At 37.4% G+C, this 21,573-nt stretch overlaps 1 protein-coding gene across 2 annotated transcripts in view; it reads left to right on the top strand.

Annotated features, from left to right (window-relative positions):
- FIG4 (FIG4 phosphoinositide 5-phosphatase) overlaps positions 1-21,573 on the top strand; it is a 130,641-nt gene that overhangs the window by 41,300 nt on the left and 67,768 nt on the right. For both annotated transcript variants that reach the window (XM_050786824.1, XM_050786825.1), the window contains 6 exons: positions 638-688; positions 3,159-3,307; positions 6,327-6,455; positions 9,450-9,550; positions 11,092-11,254; positions 11,657-11,754. In XM_050786824.1, the coding sequence (XP_050642781.1) occupies positions 638-688; positions 3,159-3,307; positions 6,327-6,455; positions 9,450-9,550; positions 11,092-11,254; positions 11,657-11,754 (691 nt within the window). The remainder of the gene's footprint in view (positions 1-637; positions 689-3,158; positions 3,308-6,326; positions 6,456-9,449; positions 9,551-11,091; positions 11,255-11,656; positions 11,755-21,573) is intronic.

Here is a 21,573-nt window from a genome sequence, read left to right as displayed (position 1 = left end):
GGCTCTAATGTGATGAAAGTAAAGAGATGGATGGACTGGAAGGATTCATATCAGTGACAGGAAAATGGTTGCATTTGGAGCGAGAGAACAGGACTGGGGAAGTCTAAAGGGAACGTTAACTTTTTAAGTTGTTTGTTATTTATCTTAAAAAGGTCAAAATAGATATTTAAAAATGTGAACATTTATTAGTCCTGAGAGACAGAAATGTGAACATTTTATTTTATACCTTTTCTGGTGTAAAAACTTAGCAACTTAAAATTGTGGTGACCCATGTTGTGCTTCTTGTTGTTGCTCTCCTTTCTCCATCCTCGAAGCATTTGCAAAGCACATTGTAAAAGCAAAAACAGCATTTACTTCTGTCTTGCCCAAAGTCTGCTGTGCCCCACACGTGTAGATGCATGACTTTGCCTCTCACTGGCACAATCAGTGATAAGGAACAAACTATAAAGTTAAAGGTTTCCAAAGGGATGATCAACAGACCTAGAATTGCTTCAGATGTAATCCCTATTCTGGATATGGCTTGAATTCCTCAGCTTTAAGAGCATATTTACAAATATAAATGTACATATGGGTACATGTTAAACTGTGAGAAATAATAGTATTGGACAAATAAAATATACTTTGGTTTTTTTTTTAGGTATCTACGAATATTTCAAAATGTGGACCTATCTAGCAATTTTTACTTCAGGTAAGTTTGAGGTTAGTTTCGCTCCTATCAGTCACATAAACTTTTATATTATTTTCCAGTAGGTAAAAACAGAATGAGAACATAGTAGTACTTCTGTTTCTTTTTAGTCAACTTGTTTTATGTAAAAGCATTAAAATATAGCTGTTTCTTCCTTTTAAAAATCTTATATTTGAAAATCCAAATGGATAAATTAAAAGATGTTTATTCTCATAATAAAAATCATCTTTGTTTTAGGTAGGACTTAATGTATTTTAAAGAAATATTCTGATTTTGTAATCTTAAATTACAAAAATGAAATTTACAGTCAGCCTCTAATACAGAGTTGTAACAATTTCATGGTTCAACTTTTAGTAAATAATCTGGCAAAATTAGGTAAAAATAAGTTAAAAGTAGGAAGAACTGTTGCAATACTGATGTACTGCTGGTGGCATTGTAAATTGACAGTTTCCTGAGAAGGAATATAGCATTGAACGTATATGAAAATATGTCCTAAGAAAATAACCAGGAGCAAAAATACAAATCTCCATTGGTAAAGAGACATTTATAGCTTCTCTATTTATAATAGCCCAGACAAGCAAACCAAATAGTCCAGGGACATCCCAAATACTGATAACTGAAGAACAGTCAAGTAAATTATTACAACATCATGATAAGTATTTTACTACCATTGATGTGACCAGTATGTGGGCCTGATAGATACAATTGTTGTGATAGATGGAAAATTCTATCAGCTATGATATCCAGACTGAAAATAGAACACAGTGAGGGCTTGAGTCATAAGGACTAAAGGAGGACCTAGAGCATTTGTAGCTGTTGGTGTTATATACTACTGATAGGGTGCTTTGCATTAAAAAATTATTTTAAATTATTAATGTAGTTAACTGTTTCTTTATGAAACAAAAACATGTCTACTACATGGGGTGAATTATGTCTTTATCGATGCAAACCTGAAGGAAGCTGATTATTTTAACAGAAGTGGAGTGAAGGGCTCCTAAAGAAATAGTTTTTACTTCCACAAACATTTATTTAATGTATATTTCCATTGTATTTTTTGCCATCTTCTAGTTTTCAGTCTTTATGCCTAACTTTGTAGTGTTTGTGAATTATTACTGAAGCTCAGTGCTATTATTAGAAATGGCCTTCTTCTGCTTCATATTTCTCAATTTTGTCTGTATTTTTATACTGAGTTGTGATCAAATCATTCTATAAGTAAATACATGTAGGTTAAAGTTTTTGTGCCTCATAAGTAGGCTTTTAAAAAGGTTATAATATATTTTTAAGAATCTCTAGAATAAAGGGATTGTTTTAAATAGAAAGAATTGATTGTTAAAAATCAGAAACCAACTTCTTAATATAACTTTATCCCTTTGAGATTAGATGTTAAAATGAATGGATCCATCAAGCAAATGTGATACAATTGAATTTCACAGATGAAACAAATCAATTTCAATCAAATTATATAAAGAAATGATAATTAAAATAATGTGTGTGATTCTCCAGACGGAATTGTAGCCATTTTAAAATATGACTAAAATACTTTAAAAACAAATTTGTATGAAGTATTCAAAATACCTTCTGAAATTCTGTGCTAAAAGTGTATAGCTAGGCTTCTTTAGAATTTCCAGTAAAAGCTGGAAAGCCCCCCTCACACGTAAGAAATATATATACACACACACTATACATACATATGTATAGTATATATATGCACTCTATGTATATATGGATATTTATATAGAGTATGCATATATAAATACTCTATAAATATAGAGTATAAATATATAAATACTCTATAAATATAGAGTATAAATATATTTGTATATTTTTATATATAGATACTTTAAAAATATCTCTAGCTATATATATAGAGTGCTAGAGATGCTTATTTAAAAAGTATTATGTGAAATCAAAATTGTAATGAAATTTAATTTGCACAGAGACAGTTATATTTTTGAAATGCCTTTTACTCTTCTAAAACATGTTTCACTGTAATGGCCTATATTATTTGCTTATTTCTGTTTTACAAAGTCAGTTATGATACCACCATTAATAATTAATATAATTATTTTTGCTGTTGGGTAAACTAGGGTACAGAACTATGCAGTATTGCAGTGGATATTGTAGATCTGTAAAACCCCATACAGATTCATAGAAGCTATGAAAGACCATGAACTTAGACTGATTTTAGTATGAAGCAAAAAATACACATTGTACAAATCAAAGAATGTAGGTTACTGACATTGTATTGTATATTTCCAGTCATGCAGATGCCTGGTCATGCAGTGAGGTTGTTATTTCCAATTACATTTATATTTTGCTGTGTTTTACAGTGCTTATTTGAATAGCATTGCTTCCAAATAAAGTAACAGGTGTTAAGTAATTTAGTTCACAGATTTTAATTCTGTATGGGAGCCAAGACCTTGAAATATGCTTTGCTTTTGTAATTCTTATTAAGTTTCAATTCTGTTCTCAGTTACAGCTATGATTTGTCCCACTCACTTCAATATAATCTCACTGTCTTGCGAATGCCCCTGGAGATGTTAAAGTCAGAAACGACCCAGAATCGCCAAGAGAGCTTTGACATCTTTGAAGATGAAGGATTAATTACACAAGGTGGAAGCGGTAGGTGGTCTTGGCATATCTAATGTATATTAATGTGGTATCCATGAAGTGACATCTTATTAAATTCACTCACATTTCCCTCATATTTGTCCACCCCTCTTTGCTGTTTGTCCTTACGTGGGGTTGTTTTGGATATGTGAAGTTGACCAATTCATTTTTATAGAGATATTAGTCACCATGTAATTTCATTTGTAGGCCAGCCACAAAATTGTATGCTGACATTTTCTAGTAATTATTCATGTACTTTTTATTGAATACATTCAAGCATAGACTTTTACATGGTGTGCAGAGGTGAAGTTTACATGGATTTTTAAAAAAATATTAGATAATACAGACTCCTTATTTTCCTTCACAGAGACCAGTTTGTTATGGTCCGAGTTTTGAAAAAGAGTTACCATGGGTTGCCTATTATGTGCTAGACATTTACATGTAATATCTCTAATCCTCATAAAAACTCTGCTTAGTAGGTATAATGCTAGTTTTATAGAATTAAAGACTAAGTAGGGAACAGAGGCCTGGAAATGAAGATCATACGGCCATGTCAAGGAATCAGTGCAGCAGGTCAGAGGTCGTTATTACTTTGATCGGTCCCAGCTTGACCCATCAGTCCTGTGTAGGTCTTGCCTCTGCAGGACTGCTGTAAGACACTGTAGGGCCACTCAGTGCCTCACCCAGAGTGCCCCTGAGATCCTGGACTAAACCAGTCACACAGTACCTTTATTGCCAGATTCTTGGGTTGGTCTAGCACTCTAAAGCTAGAGGCATTGCTAATGTGAATATTGTAAGGGAATCATTTCAATAGTTAAGACACTTTAACTGTGTTCAACTGACTGTGGAAAGTAAGTCAATAGTGTCTTTGGGTTCCTTGCTCTGTGCAACTTCAATGATAGTGATGAACATGTGGATGCAGAGGTAGAATCCAATCTAAAGTAGTCCCGGAAGATCTGCCCTTGCAGCACTCTCAAAAAGAGGCTGTGTTCTGTTAATGGTTTGCCAAAGGTTGTGATCCACTCTAAAACGGTTTAGGCTGTTACTTAAACTGAATTTATCCCTGGCATTCCCCATGACTCTTGTTAGTTTACTTGATTGATTATCACTTGAGCTAAGGTGAAACCCAGGGCACCCTCCCTACTCCCAGATCATTAGATCACATACATTTGCCCTGGTTCAGACGCTCTGGTGGTAACCCATACCACTAGAGACAGATAGAGGGCAAGACAGCTAGTGTGTTTGAATATTTGCTTGCAACACTTCTGAATATCACAATTTGTAATGCAAAAGCTGAAAGTATCCCTGAATTTGCCCCAAATGCCATCCAAAATCTGAATTTCAATATCTGTTCTGGGATCTGAATTAAGCCTCCAGTGCTACTTAATTTTTTGTCATCTCTGGAGCAATTCTACTTGACAGATATGAATAATTGGGTGTATTAGTTTATTCTTGTTGCTGTGACAGATTACCTAGCTTAGTTGCTAAAACAACATACATTTATCATCTTACAGAAGGCAGAAGTCCACAGTGGGTGTCAGTGAGCTAAAATTAGCATGTCAGCAGGAGGCTCCAGGGGAGAATCAGTTTTCTTGCCCTTTCCATCTTCTGGGGGCTGCGTTCATCCCCTGGCTCATGGCTCCCTTCCATCTTTAAGGCTACATTACATTACCTGACACTCACACTCCTATTTTCCTCTTTGACTTACAAGGACCCTGTGATTACATTGGACCCACTTAGAAAATGCAGAATAATTTCCCCGTCTCAAGGTCCTGATTAGGAGCCTTAACTTCATCTTCAGCTTTAATTTCTTCTTGCCATGTAATGTAACAGTTCATATTTACAGTTTCTGGTGATTAGCATGCATACATCTTTGTCGAAGGTGAGATTCTTCTCATCACAGAGGGGTAAACTGATAAGAAACAGGGAGTGAGGGTAGAAGGTATGGAAGTAGGTTGAAAAGGAAAGCAGTAAATTTTTAAAATAATCTGTACTGCATGTCAGATACTTTGCATGTATTATTTAACGTGAACAATATCTTTGAGGTGAGTAGTATTAACATCATTTTCTAGTTTAGAAAGTTGAAATTCAAAGACATTAAGTAACTTGCCTAAAGTCACAGAGTAAGTGACAAAACAGGACTCCTATCGATGTCTTTATTATTAATTCTCTTGTGTAATGCATTGAAAGGGCAGAGAAAGTTTAGTTTTTATGAATCAAACCTAAGTGTAGTATAGTGTATAAACAAATACTCTTAACAGATCATGTTTTGAGGAAAAAGATGGTCTTTATTAACTGCTATTCAGAACCGTTACAGTCTTTTAAGCTATTATCTTATAGTTTTAATTTTTCACTTCATGTAAGTTTTGTAAAACTCATTGCTGTTTTAATACATTTATCTGGATATGCTAAAATTATGTTTGATGAAATTAATTTATTTGTAGAGAAAAGGCCTGACATAATAACAAACGCCATGTATTGGAAGTATTTGTAATACACCAGGCTTATTCTAGGCCCCTTATGTGCATTATTAATTCATTTCATCCTTACAATAACCACGTGGTACAGGTGAGGAAACAGAGGTGCCGCGCTGGGTGAGTAACACTCTTGATCATGCCTGTCACCCTGCTGATGAGAGGCAGAGCCAGGATTTGGATCCAGGAACTTTGACTCCATAGCCATGTGCTCAACCGCTACTTCCACCACCTCTTGTCTTTATGTATTTGTAACATGCCCTCAATTTCCTTGTCATTTTCTTTTCTCTGAAGTTAAGAACTCTCACAAGTCAGAAAAGGGATTTCTTTGACTTTTTACAGAATCAACACAATGTTCTGGACATGATAGGAATGATATCCACTGCAAATGGCAATGCTGTTAACCAAGCATGTTACTTTGAAGTTAAAAACAGAAGTTAACTTTAAAATGAGTTGAATGTCAGCCAATATCCATATCTTTCTGATACGAACCTTTTTTTTAATTGATCCAAAATATTTTATGTGTTTATGGACTGATACAGACTTTTATTTTTCAGGGGTATTTGGCATCTGTAGTGAGCCTTATATGAAATATGTATGGAATGGTGAACTTCTGGATATAATTAAAAATACTGTGCATCGTGACTGGCTTTTGTATATTATTCATGGGTTCTGTGGGCAGTCAAGTATCCTTTTTGATAAAAAAGTAAGATACATATTACTAAACTTATGATGTATCAATTTGTAGACAGCTACATATGAATTATGTGATTATAATACCACTCTGCACCCCAACAGGAAAACCTGCCCATGATACTATGTAGTAGAAATACAAATAAGAATGCAGACTATTTGAACAGGCCTGTAATATACCCAGAAAGATGAATAAATAACAAGGAAGAAAATGCAATGCGATATAGGTAGTAAGTGTCATGTTTATCTGGGAGAAGGAGGAGAATTACTGACAGTTGGAGAGGATGGGACAGGCCCATGGGAATAGTTGAACTTGGCCTGGGCCCTAAACAAAAGTCAGTGCCTTAGCAGCGAGAGAGATCAGCAGTCCGAGCAGAGAGAATCGCAGCCTGGGAAACACTGTGTGTGTAGAGGTGGAAAAACACATAGGAGTGTTCTCATGGCTTGTGAATAAAACTCCCAGGAGGTAGGATATAGTGGGAAGGAGATTGGTATGTGGGAGTCAGATTGCCAGTCACCAGATTTCCTCGGTGGTCAAGCTGAGGACTTTGGGTTTGGTGCTAGAACTTTTGAAAGGTTTTGTACGGGAGAATGACATTTGCAAAGCAGTATTTAGGAGGCTTGAGTTGACAACCATTTTCAAGCTGGAATAAGTAAAGTGAAACTAAAACAAGGAACGTGAGTTAGGAAAAGATGGCAGTAGTCCAGGCAAGGGGGCAAAATAGATTAAAGAGAAGTAGGTTCAGCTTTGGGTTAAGCTGATGAGTTCAATTTTATAAAAACTTTTATTTCCTTCAGTAGCTTCATGTCTCATTAATTTGTAGCTACATTGAAGCCTTTTAATAAAGTGCAGTTATGGGGTTTAAGAAGGTAGCACATACCATCTAGAAGTGGTGATTTGATTTTTTCTATCACTTTTTGAGATCACATAGGGCATTTTTGCATTCAGCATGTTTTCTACTATGTTAGGCTTTTAAAGAAAAAGGCGTTTGTACCTTTTTCCCCCACAGATAAGAAGTGTTTGTAATGGATTTGTATTTTTCTTAATTTTATTCTCTTTAGACATTTAAAAGAACCAAAAAAGAAACTTTTGCTTCTTTGTTTTCAGTTGGAATTTGCAGTTTAATGGCCTCAGATCCTTCTCCAGATCCCCAGGGTTTCTTTGTCTTATTTATGGAGAAAAACCGGTCACTTTGTCCAGCGCACTATGAGGCCCCACTCAGGCCAGCCCTGGCCCCCCTTGGTACTTGGAACTGAAGTTACAGATCTATATTAAAATAATAATAATAACGTACCAAAAAAAAACTTTAAAGGAGTGGTTTCTTTGAGACTATTAAGTGGGTGAATGCGACTGACCATTATTATGCTTTCTTGCACCAGGAGCATTTGAGAGGAGTGGTGCCAAGGGCACAGCTGGTGAGGTTACCCTTGAAGAGCAGCAGGACTGCCTTCTGTGAGGGGGACGAAAGGCTAGATAAAAGCACAGAGGGATTTTGAAACAAAGATCAGTGAGATTTATGTGCTACACTTGAAAATCAGGCTCATTACTTTATAATCACTTTCAACCAGTGAGTGGTATTATCTGGTTGATCATTACTGCATAACGAGATTTGATCCTGAATTACTTTGTCTCTTTCCAAAAGTAAATTCTGCCTGGGAAGAACACAGGTTTTTCACCACCAAGGATACCAAAAAGAATGTGCTACAATTTCTAAAGGTAGTTCCTAAAAGATAGTTCTAAGCTGTTTTGTGTTTCCAAGAGCTAACTTGGGGCCTGGCGCATATTAAACATCATAAATGTTTGTTTTTTTTAAATAGTGAGCAGCATCATAGATGATCATTTTGAAGCTCATAAGTTTAAACAATGAATCTAGTCTCCTGGTTATCAAGCATTTAATGAATTCTGGAAGTCTATATGAGATAGAGTAGCTTTTGATAACAGTAGCTTCTGAATACTACAGACCAGGCACTAGTTGTACACACATTATTTCACCTAGTCCTCCTGACCAACTTTGGTTACTTTATTATTTCTCCATTTTATAGAAGATGAGACTTGGCTCAGAAAGTTAAGTAAGGTGACATAACTAATAAACTGTATATTGGTTAAGCAGTTCACAATAAATTATTCAGTGTTCAGGATTTGCAGGTAGGTGACAAATTTTGACTGCTTTTAGAGTCTTATACTCAGTTATATCCTCAGTGTTACATATTACTCATAATTTAAACAACCTATTAGATGGCACATGTTCTCTCTGAGAGGTGTATGATCTTGGAAGACTAAGGGAGGTGTATTAGTCCATTCTCACACAGCTATGAAGAACTACCTGAAACTGGGTAATTTATGAAGAAAAGAGGTTTAATTGAGTGTAGGCTTAATAGGAAGCCTGACTGGGAGGCCTCAGGAAACTTACAATCATGGTGGAAGGTGAAGGAGAAGCACGCACATCTTCACAATGGCAGAGCAGGGGAGAGAGCGAGTGAAGGGGGAAGTGCCACACACTTGCAAACAACCAGATCTTGTGAGAACTCACTATCACAAAAACAGCAAGGGGGAAGTCTGCCTCCATGATGCAATCACCTTCCACCAGACTCTTCCCTGACACATGGGGATTACAATTCAAAATGAGATTTGGCCGGGGGCACAGAGCCAAAGCATATCAGAAGGATTAGCTGTTTACATTACTTGTTTATATCCTTTACTTAGCCATAGGGCTTCCCTTGACCAGTAACCGTACACCTGCTTACCATTTCCTCTGAAATTTATGGAAAGCACTCCTTAGTTGGGTTGGATATTGCCTTCCCTTTGTAGCTGAACTGCAATTCTGAAGAAACCATTAGATCCAGTGCTGTTCCATTCTTGGGTGGAGCTTTTGGTGTTCTTTAAGCCATTGGACTAGCTGTATCTAAATGTGTATGTAAGGTATAATGACTCTATTGGTCTTATGTGACAGTCATGAATGCTAAACAACCTTAACTTGCTTTCTAAGAGCTGTTGATCTATGGACGACCAGTGTATGTCACTCTAATAGCTAGAAGATCAAGTAAATTTGCTGGCACCCGTTTTCTTAAAAGAGGTGCAAACTGTGAGGTAAGATGACAAACAGTATCTTCACTGAACTTTAAACTTTGGTATCAGCTTTGCTGATGTAGAAGCACAGTGAAATTTTAAAACATGAAATTTCTTAGTTTGGGATGTTATCAAGAGAATACAGTTGCCATTTGGTATCAACAAGGGATTGGTTCTAGGAACCCCCTTCCCATCCAAAATCTACAAATGCTGAAGTCTCTTATATAATATGGCCTAGTGTTTGCATATAACCTATGTACACTCATCTGTATACTTTAAGTCATCTCTAGATTACTTCTAATATCTAATATGATGTAAATGCTATGCAAATAGTTCTATTACTATATCGTTAAGGGAATAACGACAGTAAAAAAGGTCTGCACGTGTTCAGTTCAGATGCAACCGTTGTAGGCCTAACTACATTTTCTATCTGAGATTGGTTGACTGTGGAGGGAACCCATGGATGTGGGGGGCTGACAATAATTAATACTCCAGTGCATCTGAAACATGTGAGAAGTATGACTAATAAACAGATGTTCTGAAAAGTCAGCCATCTTAGAGTTATGCAGTGCTTTGAGGAATTATAAAATGTCTAATGTTGTGGAGGGTGAGCCATTTCTATAATATGTGGTACATGTTTAATGTAGAGACAAAAATAGCAAAGCACCTCCACCCAAGTAGAAGGCAGCACTCATCACGGGAAGTCAATTCTTGATAAGAAGATGAAGTGGAGCAAGGTACGGGAAACCTTTGCCCTCTTCGTCTTTTTTGCCCAGACTCCTTTTTCTGTTCACCGTTAGAAAATAACAACAGCAAAAATGCAGCCATCCTTCCATCAGCCGTGTTCTCTCCTTTAAATTGAGTGCTCCGTCTCTGTTTGCAATAGACAACTTGAGTCTTGAGTGGATGTGTGATTCGGTAGACAGATTGAGTGAGGCATTGGATTTTGATCCTGGCTTAAAATAGCAACATTGTTCTTAAAATTATATCAACAATGAAAATTGTTACAGCTGATGCTTTAAAATATCAGGATTTTGCAACTATATTATTTACTTTTGAATATTCAAAGGATAATCAGACATGTTATTACTGCCTCTGAAATTATTCTTTATTATGTCCTTATATACTTCTATAAGTACCTCAAAACCCTATTTTTTCCTTTTGTCCATCAGGCATTATATGAATCTCACTCTTTTGTTCTTTTATGTCATTTTGGTCGTCAGAATTGAATTTTGATATTCTTCTAGTCTTCCTTACCTCCTGTGTAATTTCGTGTAATTGTCGTTTCTTTCCCTCTCTCGCATTTATTTAAACCAGCTGTTTCCTATCTGACTTATATTATTAGAGATTAATTTGGTTTTTTCCTAGTCTATTCTCTGCTACTTTTAATTGCCTTCTTTATTATATTTTAATGGTTTTGCTTTTCTAATGTGCATATTGAATATTGATCAATGTTTACCTCTCAAAACTTTCAAAGAATAGGAATTATAACTTCATTGAAAGTTATTTCATTAAACATTTCTAAGAACATAATGTATTTTTCAATGCACCTTTCTTTTCAGGGTGATGTTGCAAATGAAGTGGAGACTGAACAAATACTTTGCGATGCTTCTGTGATGTCTTTCACTGCAGGAAGTTATTCTTCTTACGTACAAGTTAGAGGATCTGTGCCCTTATACTGGTCTCAGGACATTTCAACTATGATGCCTAAACCACCTATTACATGTGTGTGGAGCCATGTTTTTAATAATAACTCCTGTCCTTACATTTAGAGATAGTGAACTGTTGTCACAGAAACCTCATAAATACTTAGGTTTTCACGAGGTTTTAGTCCTGGAAGGTAGTTAATTTAGAAGAGGAATTTCTGTTTTTCTTACGTAATAAATTTATATTTAATTTTGACTGTTAGTAAATTATTTTTATTTTGCTTCAGAAATGTAAGAATCATTCAAATGTAATAAATACATGATGAATAAGTGTCTAGTGAGCACCTTAAGAAGGATCTGGGAAGTGAAACTATTGAAAGATTAGTCAAATTGCATTTCTTTAAAAAAAAAACCCTATGCTTCTTTTATTTTTGCTTTGCAATTTTCATTCAGGTGCTTTTTCATCTTTTTTCCTTCTTAGTGGATCAGGCAGATCCATTTGCACATGTGGCTGCCCTTCACTTTGACCAGATGTTTCAGAGGTTTGGCTCTCCCATCATCATCTTGAATTTGGTGAAGGTATGATGTGCTCATCTGTTTGGTTATGAGATTCAGACACTCTGGGAAGCCTCTTCCTCAACACAGTGGGGGTTAACAAGCCGTGCTTTCCCTCTCCCTAGTGGAGAGACGTGCAGATTATTATGCTGGGACAGCTCACTGTGTCTGAGCTGAGTCACTTTTCTTTGGCCTCAGATTCCATGTGGCTTCTTCTCTGCATGGCTGAAAAAAACCAGTAGTATTTCTCTAAGGGAGTAGAGTGATTCAGTATATCAGGAAATCATTGTGTCCTGATTTCCTTGTGTGAATTAGATGTAGGTGAAACTTCTGCCTTAGTTCCCAGGACAACCTGGAGAAAGAAGCATGAAAATCAAACTATCACAGCCTCAACTTTACAGTCAGCTCCCTTGAAAATCCATAAGCTCCCCTGGGCAAATTAATTTATAATAATAGGATCAAAAGGCTAGATTCATAAACTAGGGTACTGTTGTTTCTCAGGGATCAGGTGGGCTTGTGAGAAGCCCAGACAAGGTGGTATTAGCCTCATAGTTCCCTGCTTTCTTGGCAGAGTACATGGACTAGTCAGCGTATCTATCTATATGAATGGGCATACAGGTCAAAGGCTGAGAATAAGAGGCAGGGAGATCACACAATAAGTTTTATCTGCATCTGTGGCAGCCAAGTGAATTGAAAGACTCTCGGTCAGAAGCCAAGAAGACCCTGAGAGTATGAAAAGCAAGGGCGTTGTTACATCATGTGCTCGTGGTGGTGCCCAAGCATCTAGTACTGTCTGAGGTTATTCTGAGAGGTTGGTTAATAAATGTAAATGAATTTACTAAAAAACCAAGGAAACCTGTGACCCTGTGTCCATTTAGTGAGTCATTAATTTTTATTTATTTATTTTTTATTATACTTTAAGTTCTCGGATACATGTGCAGAATGTGCAGGTTTGTTACATAGGTATACATGTGCTGTGGTGGTTTGCTGCACCCATTAACCCTTCATCTATATTAGGTGTTTCTCCTAATGCTATCCTTCCCCTATCCCCCCACCCCCTGACAGGCCCCAGTGTGTGATGTTCCCCTCCCTGTGTCCATGTGTTCTCATTGTTCAGTTCCCACTTATGAGTGAGAACATGCAGTTTTTGATTTCCTGTTCCTGTGTTAGTTTACTGAGAATGATGGTTTCCAGCTTCATCCATGTCCCTGCAAAGGACATGAACTCATCCTTTTTTATGGCTGCATAGTATTCCATGTTGTATATGTGCCACATTTTCTTTATCCAGCCTATCGTTGATGGGTATTTGGGTTGGTTCCAAGTATTTGCTATTGTGAATAGTGCTGCAATAAACATATATGTGCATGTGTCTTTATAGTGGAATGATTTATAATCCTTTGGGTATATACCCAGTAATGGGATTGCTGGGTCAAATGGTATTTCTGGTTCTTGATCCTTGAGGAATTGCCACGCTGTCTTCCAAAATGGTTGAACTAATTTACACTCTCACCAACAGTGTAAAAGCGTTCCTATTTTTCCACATCCTCTCTAGCATCTTCTTTCCTGACTTTTAAATGATCGCCATTCTAACTGGCATGAGATGGTATCTCATTGTGGTTTTTTTGATTTGCATTTCTCTAATGACCAGTGATGATGAGCCTTTTTTCGTATGTTTGTTGGCCACATATTAATGTCTTCTTTTGAGAAGTGTCTGTTCATATCCTTCGCCTACTTTTTGATGGGGTTGTTTTTTTCTTGTAAATTTAAGTTCCTTGTAGATTCTGGATATTAGACCTTTGTGAGATGGAGAGATTCTACAATGTTCTCCCATTCTGTAGGTTGCCTGTTCACTCTGATGTTAGTTTCTTTTACTGTGCAGAAACTCTTTAGTTTAATTAGATCCTGTTTGTCAATTTTGGCTTTTGTTGCCGTTGCTTTTGGTGTTTTAGTCATGAAGTCTTTGCTCATGCCTATGTCCTGAATGGTATTGCCTAGGTTTTCTTCTAGGGTTTTTATTGTATTAGGTCTTACATTTAAATCTTTAATTCATCGACTTAATTTTTGTGTAAGGTGTAAGGAAGTAATTTATAGATTCAATGCCATCCCCATCAAGCTACCATTGACTTTCTTCACAGAATTAGAAAAAACTACTTTAAATTTCGTATGGAACCAAAAAAGAGCCCATGTAGCCAAGATAATCCTACGCAAAAAGAACAAAGCTGGAGACGTCATGCTACCTGACTTCAAACCATACTACAAGGCTACAGTAACCAAAACAGCATGTTACTGGTACCAAAACAGAGATATAGACCAATGGAACAGAACAGAGGCCTCAGCAATAACACCACACATCTGCAACCATCTGATCTTTGACAAACCTGACAAAAACAAGCAATGGGAAAAGGATTCCCTATTTAATAAATGGTGCTGGGAAAACTGGCTAGCCATATGCAGAAAACTGAAACTGGGTCCCTTTCTCACACCTTATAGTCAGTCATTTACCAAGTATTTTTGAGAGTTTCCTATGTGCCAAGGCAGTTCCATATACAGCTCCTACCTTGAGCTAACAGCCTGTTGTAGGAGATGGTGAGGTAATGCACAGGCACCAGTACAAGGCAAATGGTGCAATAAGAGCTTATAATGGAGAGAAGTCTTTCCTGAGAACAGGATGAGTTAGCATCAGCCTGAAGGAAGAGGCATTAACCAGGTCAATGGGAAAGAGAATGGTCTTCAACTCAGAGCACAGCATGCACAGAGTCCCTAGGACAGGAGGAAGTGTGGTGGGTTGGAGGAAGAAAAGGGGGTTCTCTGTGGTTGGGGCCCAGAGGGTGAGGACAAGATGCTTGTTGTGAGATGAGGCTAAAGAGATGGTTATGGCCAGACCATGCAGGGTATTGTAGGCTGTATTAATGAGCCTGACCTTCTTCCTGAGAGTAATGGAAGGTCATTAAGAATCTTGCATGGTTGAGAGGATCCTTGTCATATTTATGTTTTGAAAAGATTACTGTGACCTCAACATAGAAAACAAATGGATCAGTACAAGGGTAACGTCAATGCTGGAAGACCAGATAGGAGGCTGTTATAATTGTCCAGAAAAGAGGTGATTATGCCTTAAACCAGGGTGGTGTGGTGGAGATGTAGAGAAGTGGACAGTCAGTAGACTTGGTGATGTGCTGGATTTGAAATGAGGGGACGGGGGATGTCAGACTCAATTCCCAGGTTTCTGGCTTACTCAGGTGGTTGAATGGTGATGCCATTCACTGAAATACAGAACACTGACTGGGTTTGTTGGAGGAAGATCATGGGTGTAGCTTGGATATACTGAGTGAGGTTTGAGGTATGCTTGAGTCCTCTAAACGGAGGTAACAGTTCAGGGCATGGTTCAGGAGCTCAGAGGAGAGGTCTGGGCCCAGATGTGATTTTTGTAACTCTGTTTACAAGTGACATTTGAAGGCATGGGCATGGATGAGATGCCCATGTGGAGAGTATAAAGTAAGAAGGAAAAACCTCAAACCTCATCTTGGGGGATCTCCAGCTCTGAACGCCCAGTTAGAGTGGCTGAGTCTCCAAAGGAGTCAGAGAAAAAAACAGCCAGAGGAGTGGGAAGAAAACCAGGAAGTGCTGTGTTAGGAATACCAAGAGAAAGCGTGTTTCACAATGAAGGAAGTGAATGATCAGCAGCATCAAATGCTGAGGGCTCAAGTAAGATGAGGATGGAAAAATTGTCCGTTAGTGTTAGCATCATGGAGGGCACTGATTGAAGTGGACCGAGTGTGGGATAACAGTGAGAAAGTGGGAGCAGTAAGTATTTACTCTTCCCCCAATAGGAGTACCCAGTAAAAGATGGCATTTTTATTTTTTAAAAGAGATCATACCGATACGTTTAAAAGCCTATGGGGAGGATACATTTGAAAGGGAGAGTTGTCTGACACAGGAGAGAAAAGGAATGATCCGTGATTTCATGTACTTAAGAAAGTAGGAAATGATGAAATCTGAAGCATACATGGTAGAATTATTATTTTATTTTTGAGACAGGGTCATACTCTGTCACCTAGGCTGGAGTGCAGTGGCAAGATCGTAGCTCACTGCAACCTTGAACTCCTGGCCTTAAGTAATCCTCCCACCTCAGTCTCCCAAAAGTGCTGGGATTACAGTCATGAACCATGGCGCCTGACTGCAATTATTTTAATGAAGAGACAGAGAATAGTAAGGGTTCGGGCATGTGTGTATTTGTGAGCATGCACATTCCATTCTGATGGCTTTAATTTCTCCTTAAGGTAGGAGGAATGATCATGCTGAGAGTGGAGGTTTGAAGGGAGTGGAGAAGGTTTAAGTCTTGTGTACATAAGAGGGTAAGTTGACTAGAAACCTGCAGGAAGTACCAAGAGCCAATTTCAAGTTGGTAATCATGATTTCTTAAATGGAATCATTTTACTATTGCCTGCCTTCTTCCAGCAGGCTTGTGAATGAGTGTAAGCACAGGTAAAATAATAATTGGGTTTATTTAGTTTCATCAGACAGGTGTGACATAAAAAGACAGGATTTTGACAATATTGTGATTGAAGTGGAACATGAAATCTGAGCCAAATAAGGACAGGGCTAAAAGAACAGGGCTGCTGGAGAAAGTGGAGATGTCAGTGGATTGCGGTCCTCATGAGGTGGGGTATTTAAAGCAAGCAATGTGGAAATAAAAGAGGTCACGAATAAGAAATGTTGAAGAAAGAGCAGCCTGTGGTAATGAATTGGTCTAAGATGTGAGAGTGGGAATGGGGATTTAAAGTGGAAAAGGAGGTGGAGATACTGAAAGTCACCCAGTGTATTAGTCTGTTTTCACGCTACTGATAAAGACATACCTGAGCCTGGGTAATTTATAAAGAAAAGGGAGTTTAATGGATTTACAGTTCCCTGTGGCTGGGGAGGCCTCACAATCATATCAGAAAGCAAAAGACACATGTTACATGGTGGCAGACAAGAAAGAATGAAAACCAAGCAAAAAGAGAAACCCCTTATAAAATTATCAGCCCTCGTGAGACTTACTCACTACCATAAGAACAGTATGGGGGAGACCACCCCCATGATTCAGTTATCTCCCACCAGGCCCCTCCCACAACACGTGGGAATTATGGGAGCTACAATTCAAGATGAGATTTGGGTGGGGACACAGCCAAAGCATATCACCCAGGAGGGAGGCAAAGCTTTGGGTGGGGAAGAGACAGTTCCCAGGAGAGGACTGTATAAGTACATGCATGGGCTCAAAGGGTGTGTGTGTGTGTGTGTGTGTGTGTGTGTGTGTGTGTGTGTGTGTGTGTGTTTTAAATCAAGAGTATGGAGGAATATGTCCCCAAACTGGCAGCTAGGGGAGAAGAGTGAAACAGTGAGGCAGTCAGCTTCATTTCTTCCTGTGTTGCTCTTTGTAATTGCATCGCACTAGGGATTGACTTTGTAAAATAAATCATTCAGGTGTTAAATAATCATTTTCTAGACATTTGTTCATATTAATTCAGAAGTTTCATATTCACGTCTCTCTCCATATCAACTCACAATAATATAAGGTAGATAATCTCTAAACTCAGTCTAATATTAAACAGTAGTTATAGTATATACATAAGTGAAAATTTAAAATATAAAAACTTTAGTGAAAATACTCATGGACACTTTTCCAGTAAATGTATAGAAAATAAGATATTGTTAGTATGGAAATAAATTATTGCTAAAGTATTAAATTATAAAGTGTTACTGGATTAGAAACCTAGATTTAAATTAGTGGATTTAGTCAGAGCACGACCCTGCCTCAATAATAAAATAAGATAAAATAAGTTCATGTTTTACAGAGTTCGTATAGTGTGGTTGAAAAGCTGTCATTAAATGGAGGTTCAGGTCTACAATGCTTGAAATAATTCTCTATTAATTGTGCACACTCAAAAAATACTATCATATACATGTGATTATAATGTATTCTTTGCCAGGTATCTCACATGTACTTTTATTTTTTTGAATATTTAAAGATCGGTCAGTGGATTTTAAAATTGTACTTGTTTATTGTTCCACTGCAGTAAAAATCCTGACAATGACTAGAAGTTAGCTACAGAAAGTGTTTGGAGATTAAGTTGCTGTTTCATGGAATAGGAAAGTATTTTGTTGTTTATAGCACTAGTTTTATTCATAGGATTAAAGATGTTTATTCAGGTCACTTGGTAGAAGACCTTATTAATTGTGATTAAAGAGCCAAAGAATACATGTGTGTATAGAATGATACCTAGGGGATACTCATTCTTTATTCTACCACCATATGAAGAAGATAATAAAGTGAAATGCTTTTTGTGATTTCATTTTTCTTTTACCCTGTGTTGTGAACTTCTTCCCATTTGTGAAAGTTTGAGGCACTGGTTGAAAGACAGTTTGCAGCAATCCGTGTGCCTTCAGTGCTGCTACTGTATCAACAGGAGGCCAACCTACGATCAAGTATAACTGTACATCAGAGGTTTTTAATCTGTGGGCCATGCATGGCTGTTAGGGGGATCTTGGAATCTTTTGAAATGATATGCAGTTGGATGTGGTGCTCATGCCTATAATCCCAGTGACTTGGGAAACTGAGGCGGGAGGCTTGCACAAGACCAGGAGTCTGAGAGCAGCCTGGGCAGCCTAGGAGACCCAGTCTCTACAAAAAAATTGTTTTTCAATTAGTTGGGCATGATGCACACCTGTAGTCCCAGCTACTTGGAGGCTGAAGTGGGAGGATCACTTGAGTCCAGAAGTTCCAGGATGCAGTGAGCTATGATTGCACCACTGCATTCCAGCCTGGGTGACAGAGTGAGACCCTGTCTCTTTATAAAAAAAGAAAGAAAAAAAAATGATATGCAAAATCGCTTGTGTATGTAAAGTTTTCCTTTACTTGTTAGGGGTCTGTGGCTCTAAAGAGGTTGACTAACAACCCACTAACACTAATCCTCTATGGACAGAGAATGCATACAGCAGATTCTTCATACAGAGATGAACGAAGGTTGCTCAAACATTTCCTCTCCATCCCACAAAATGTCAGATTTGATATAAGCATTTCAAGAAGATTTTGTTTCCCTAGTTGATTTTAAACGCTTTTGAGAAAAATTTCAGATATATAATTTTCTCATATATATAAATAAGCAAAATTTATTTTCATCCTAAAATTTAACACTGTTCTTAATTCTTATCTAATTATTTCATTTGATGTATTCAGCTGTGCCCAATAGCTACCCCTTTTTGTTTCTACAGTAGTTATCTAATTAAATTCATAGCAATTGAAAAGTAATCTCCATGATTGAAAACAGCAGTCTAATTTTGATGCCAACAATAGTGCCTTAACACCATTTCAGTCTCACTATTGTAGAATTAATTGTTTTTCTTTGTTTCTAAGTGAAGGCTTGATGGGGGTAATAATGAAAATGGCAAATTTTTATAGGGTACTTCCTATATGCCAGCTGTTCTGTAGAAACTCGCCATGCTCTGCTGCTGGATTTGGTTTGCCAGTATTTTATTGAGGATTTTCACCTCAATGTTCATCAGGGATATTGGCCTGAAATTTTCTTTTTTGGTGTGTCTCTGCCAGGTTTTGGTTTCAAGATGATGCTGGCCTCATAAAATGAGTTAGGGAGGAGTCCCTCTTTTTCTAATGTTTGGAATAGTTTCAGAAGGAATGATACCAGCTCCTCTTTGTACCTCTGGTAGAATTTAGCTGTGAATCTGTCTGGTACTGGGTTTTCTTTGGTTGGTAGGCTATTAATTATTGCCTCAATTTCAGAACTTGTTATTGATTTATTCAGAGATTCGACCTCTTCCTGGTTTAGTCTTGGGAGGGTGTATGTGTCCAGGGATTTATCCATTTCTTCTGGATTTTCTAGTTTATTTGCATAGAGATGTTTTAAGTATTCCCTGATGATAGTTTGTATTTCTGTGGGATCAGTGATGATCTCTCTTTAACATTTTTTATTGTGTGTCTATTTGATTCTTCTCTCTTTTTTTCTTTATTAATGTGGCTAGTGGTCTATCTATTTTGTTAGTCTTTTCAAAAAAAAAAAAAGCAACTCCTGGATTCACTGATTTTTTGAAGGGTTTTTCATGTCTCTATCTCCTTCAGTTCTGCTCTGATCTTAGTTATTTCTTGTCTTCTGCTAGCTTTTGAATTTGTTTGCTCTGCCGCCACCAAGTCGGCTTCATCCCTGGGGTGCAAGGCTGGTTTAACATATGCAAATCAATAAACGTAATCCGTCTCATAAACAGAACCAATGACAAAAACCACATGATTACCTCAGTAGATGCAGAAAAGGCCTGCGATAAAATTCAACACCCATTCATGCTAAAAACTCTCAGTTAGGTGCTGATGGAACATATCTCAAAATAATAAGAGCTATTTATAACAAACCCACAGCCAATATCATACTGAATGGGCAAAAGCTGGAAGCATTCTCTTTGAAAATCGGCACAAGACAAGGATGCCCCCTCTCACCACTCCTATTCAATATAGTATTGGAAGTTCTGGCCAGAGCAATCAGGCAAGAGAAAGAAATAAAGGGTATTCAAATAGGAAGATAGGAAGTCAAATTGTCTCTGTTTGCAGAGGACATGATTATATATTTAGAAAACTCCATAGTCTCAGCCCAAAAACTCCTTAAGCTGATAAGCAACTTTAGCAAAGTCTCAGGATAAAAAATCAATGTGCAAAAATCACAAGCATTCCTATACACCAATAATAGGCAAACAGAGAGCCAAATGATGAATGAACTCCCGTTCAAAATTGCTACAAAGAGAATAAAATACCTAAAAATACAATTTACAAGGGATGTGAAGGACCTCTTCAAGGAGAACTACAAACCACTGCCCAAGGAAATAGGAGAGGACACAAACAGATGGAAAAACATTCCATGTTAATTGATAGGAAGAATCGATATTGTGAAAATGGCCATACTGCCCAAAGGAATTTATAGGTTCAGTGCTATCCCCATCAAGCTACCATTGACTTTCTTCACAGAATTAGAAAAAACTACTTTAAATTTCATATGGAACCAAAAAAGAGCCTGTATAGCCAAAACAATCTTAAGCAAAAAGAACAAAGCTGGAGGCATCATGCTACCTGACTTCAAACTATACTACAAGGCTACAGTAACCAAAACAGCATGGTACTGGTACCAAAACAGATATATAGACCAATGGAACAGAACGGAGGCCTCAGCAATAACACCACACATCTACACATCTGATCTTTGACAAACCTGACAAAAACAAGCAATGGGGAAAGGATTCCCTATTTAATAAATGGTGCTGGGAAAACTGGCTAGCCATATGCTGAAAACTGAAACTGGACCCTTTCTTTATACCTTAAACAAAAAATTAACTCCAGATGGATTAAACACTTAAATTTAAGAACTAAAACCATAAAAGCCCTAGAAGGAAACCTAGGCAATACCATTCGGGACATAGGCATGGGCAAAAACTTCATGACTAAAGCACCAAAAGCAATGGCAACAAAAGCTAAAATGGACAAATGGGATCTAATTAAACTAAAGAGCTTCTGCACAGTAAAAATCAACAACAACAACAAAAAACTATCATCAGAGTAAACAGGCAACCTACAGAATGGGAGAAAATAGTTGCAATCTATCCATCTCACAAAGGGCTAGTATCGAGAATCTACAAGGAACTTAAATTTACAAGAAAAAAAAAAACTCATCAAAAAGTAGGCGAAGGATATGAACAGACACTTCTCAAAAGAAGACATTTATGTGCAGCCAACAAACATATGTAAAAAGGCTTATCATCACTGATCATTAGAGAAATGCAAATCAAAACCACAATGAGATACCATCACCATCT

The sequence above is a fragment of the Macaca thibetana genome, chromosome 4 (assembly GCF_024542745.1).
Source record: "Macaca thibetana thibetana isolate TM-01 chromosome 4, ASM2454274v1, whole genome shotgun sequence".
NCBI lineage: Eukaryota > Metazoa > Chordata > Mammalia > Primates > Cercopithecidae > Macaca > Macaca thibetana.
Note: the sequence above shows the minus strand (reverse complement) of the source record. Positions and strands in the feature narration are given on the sequence as shown.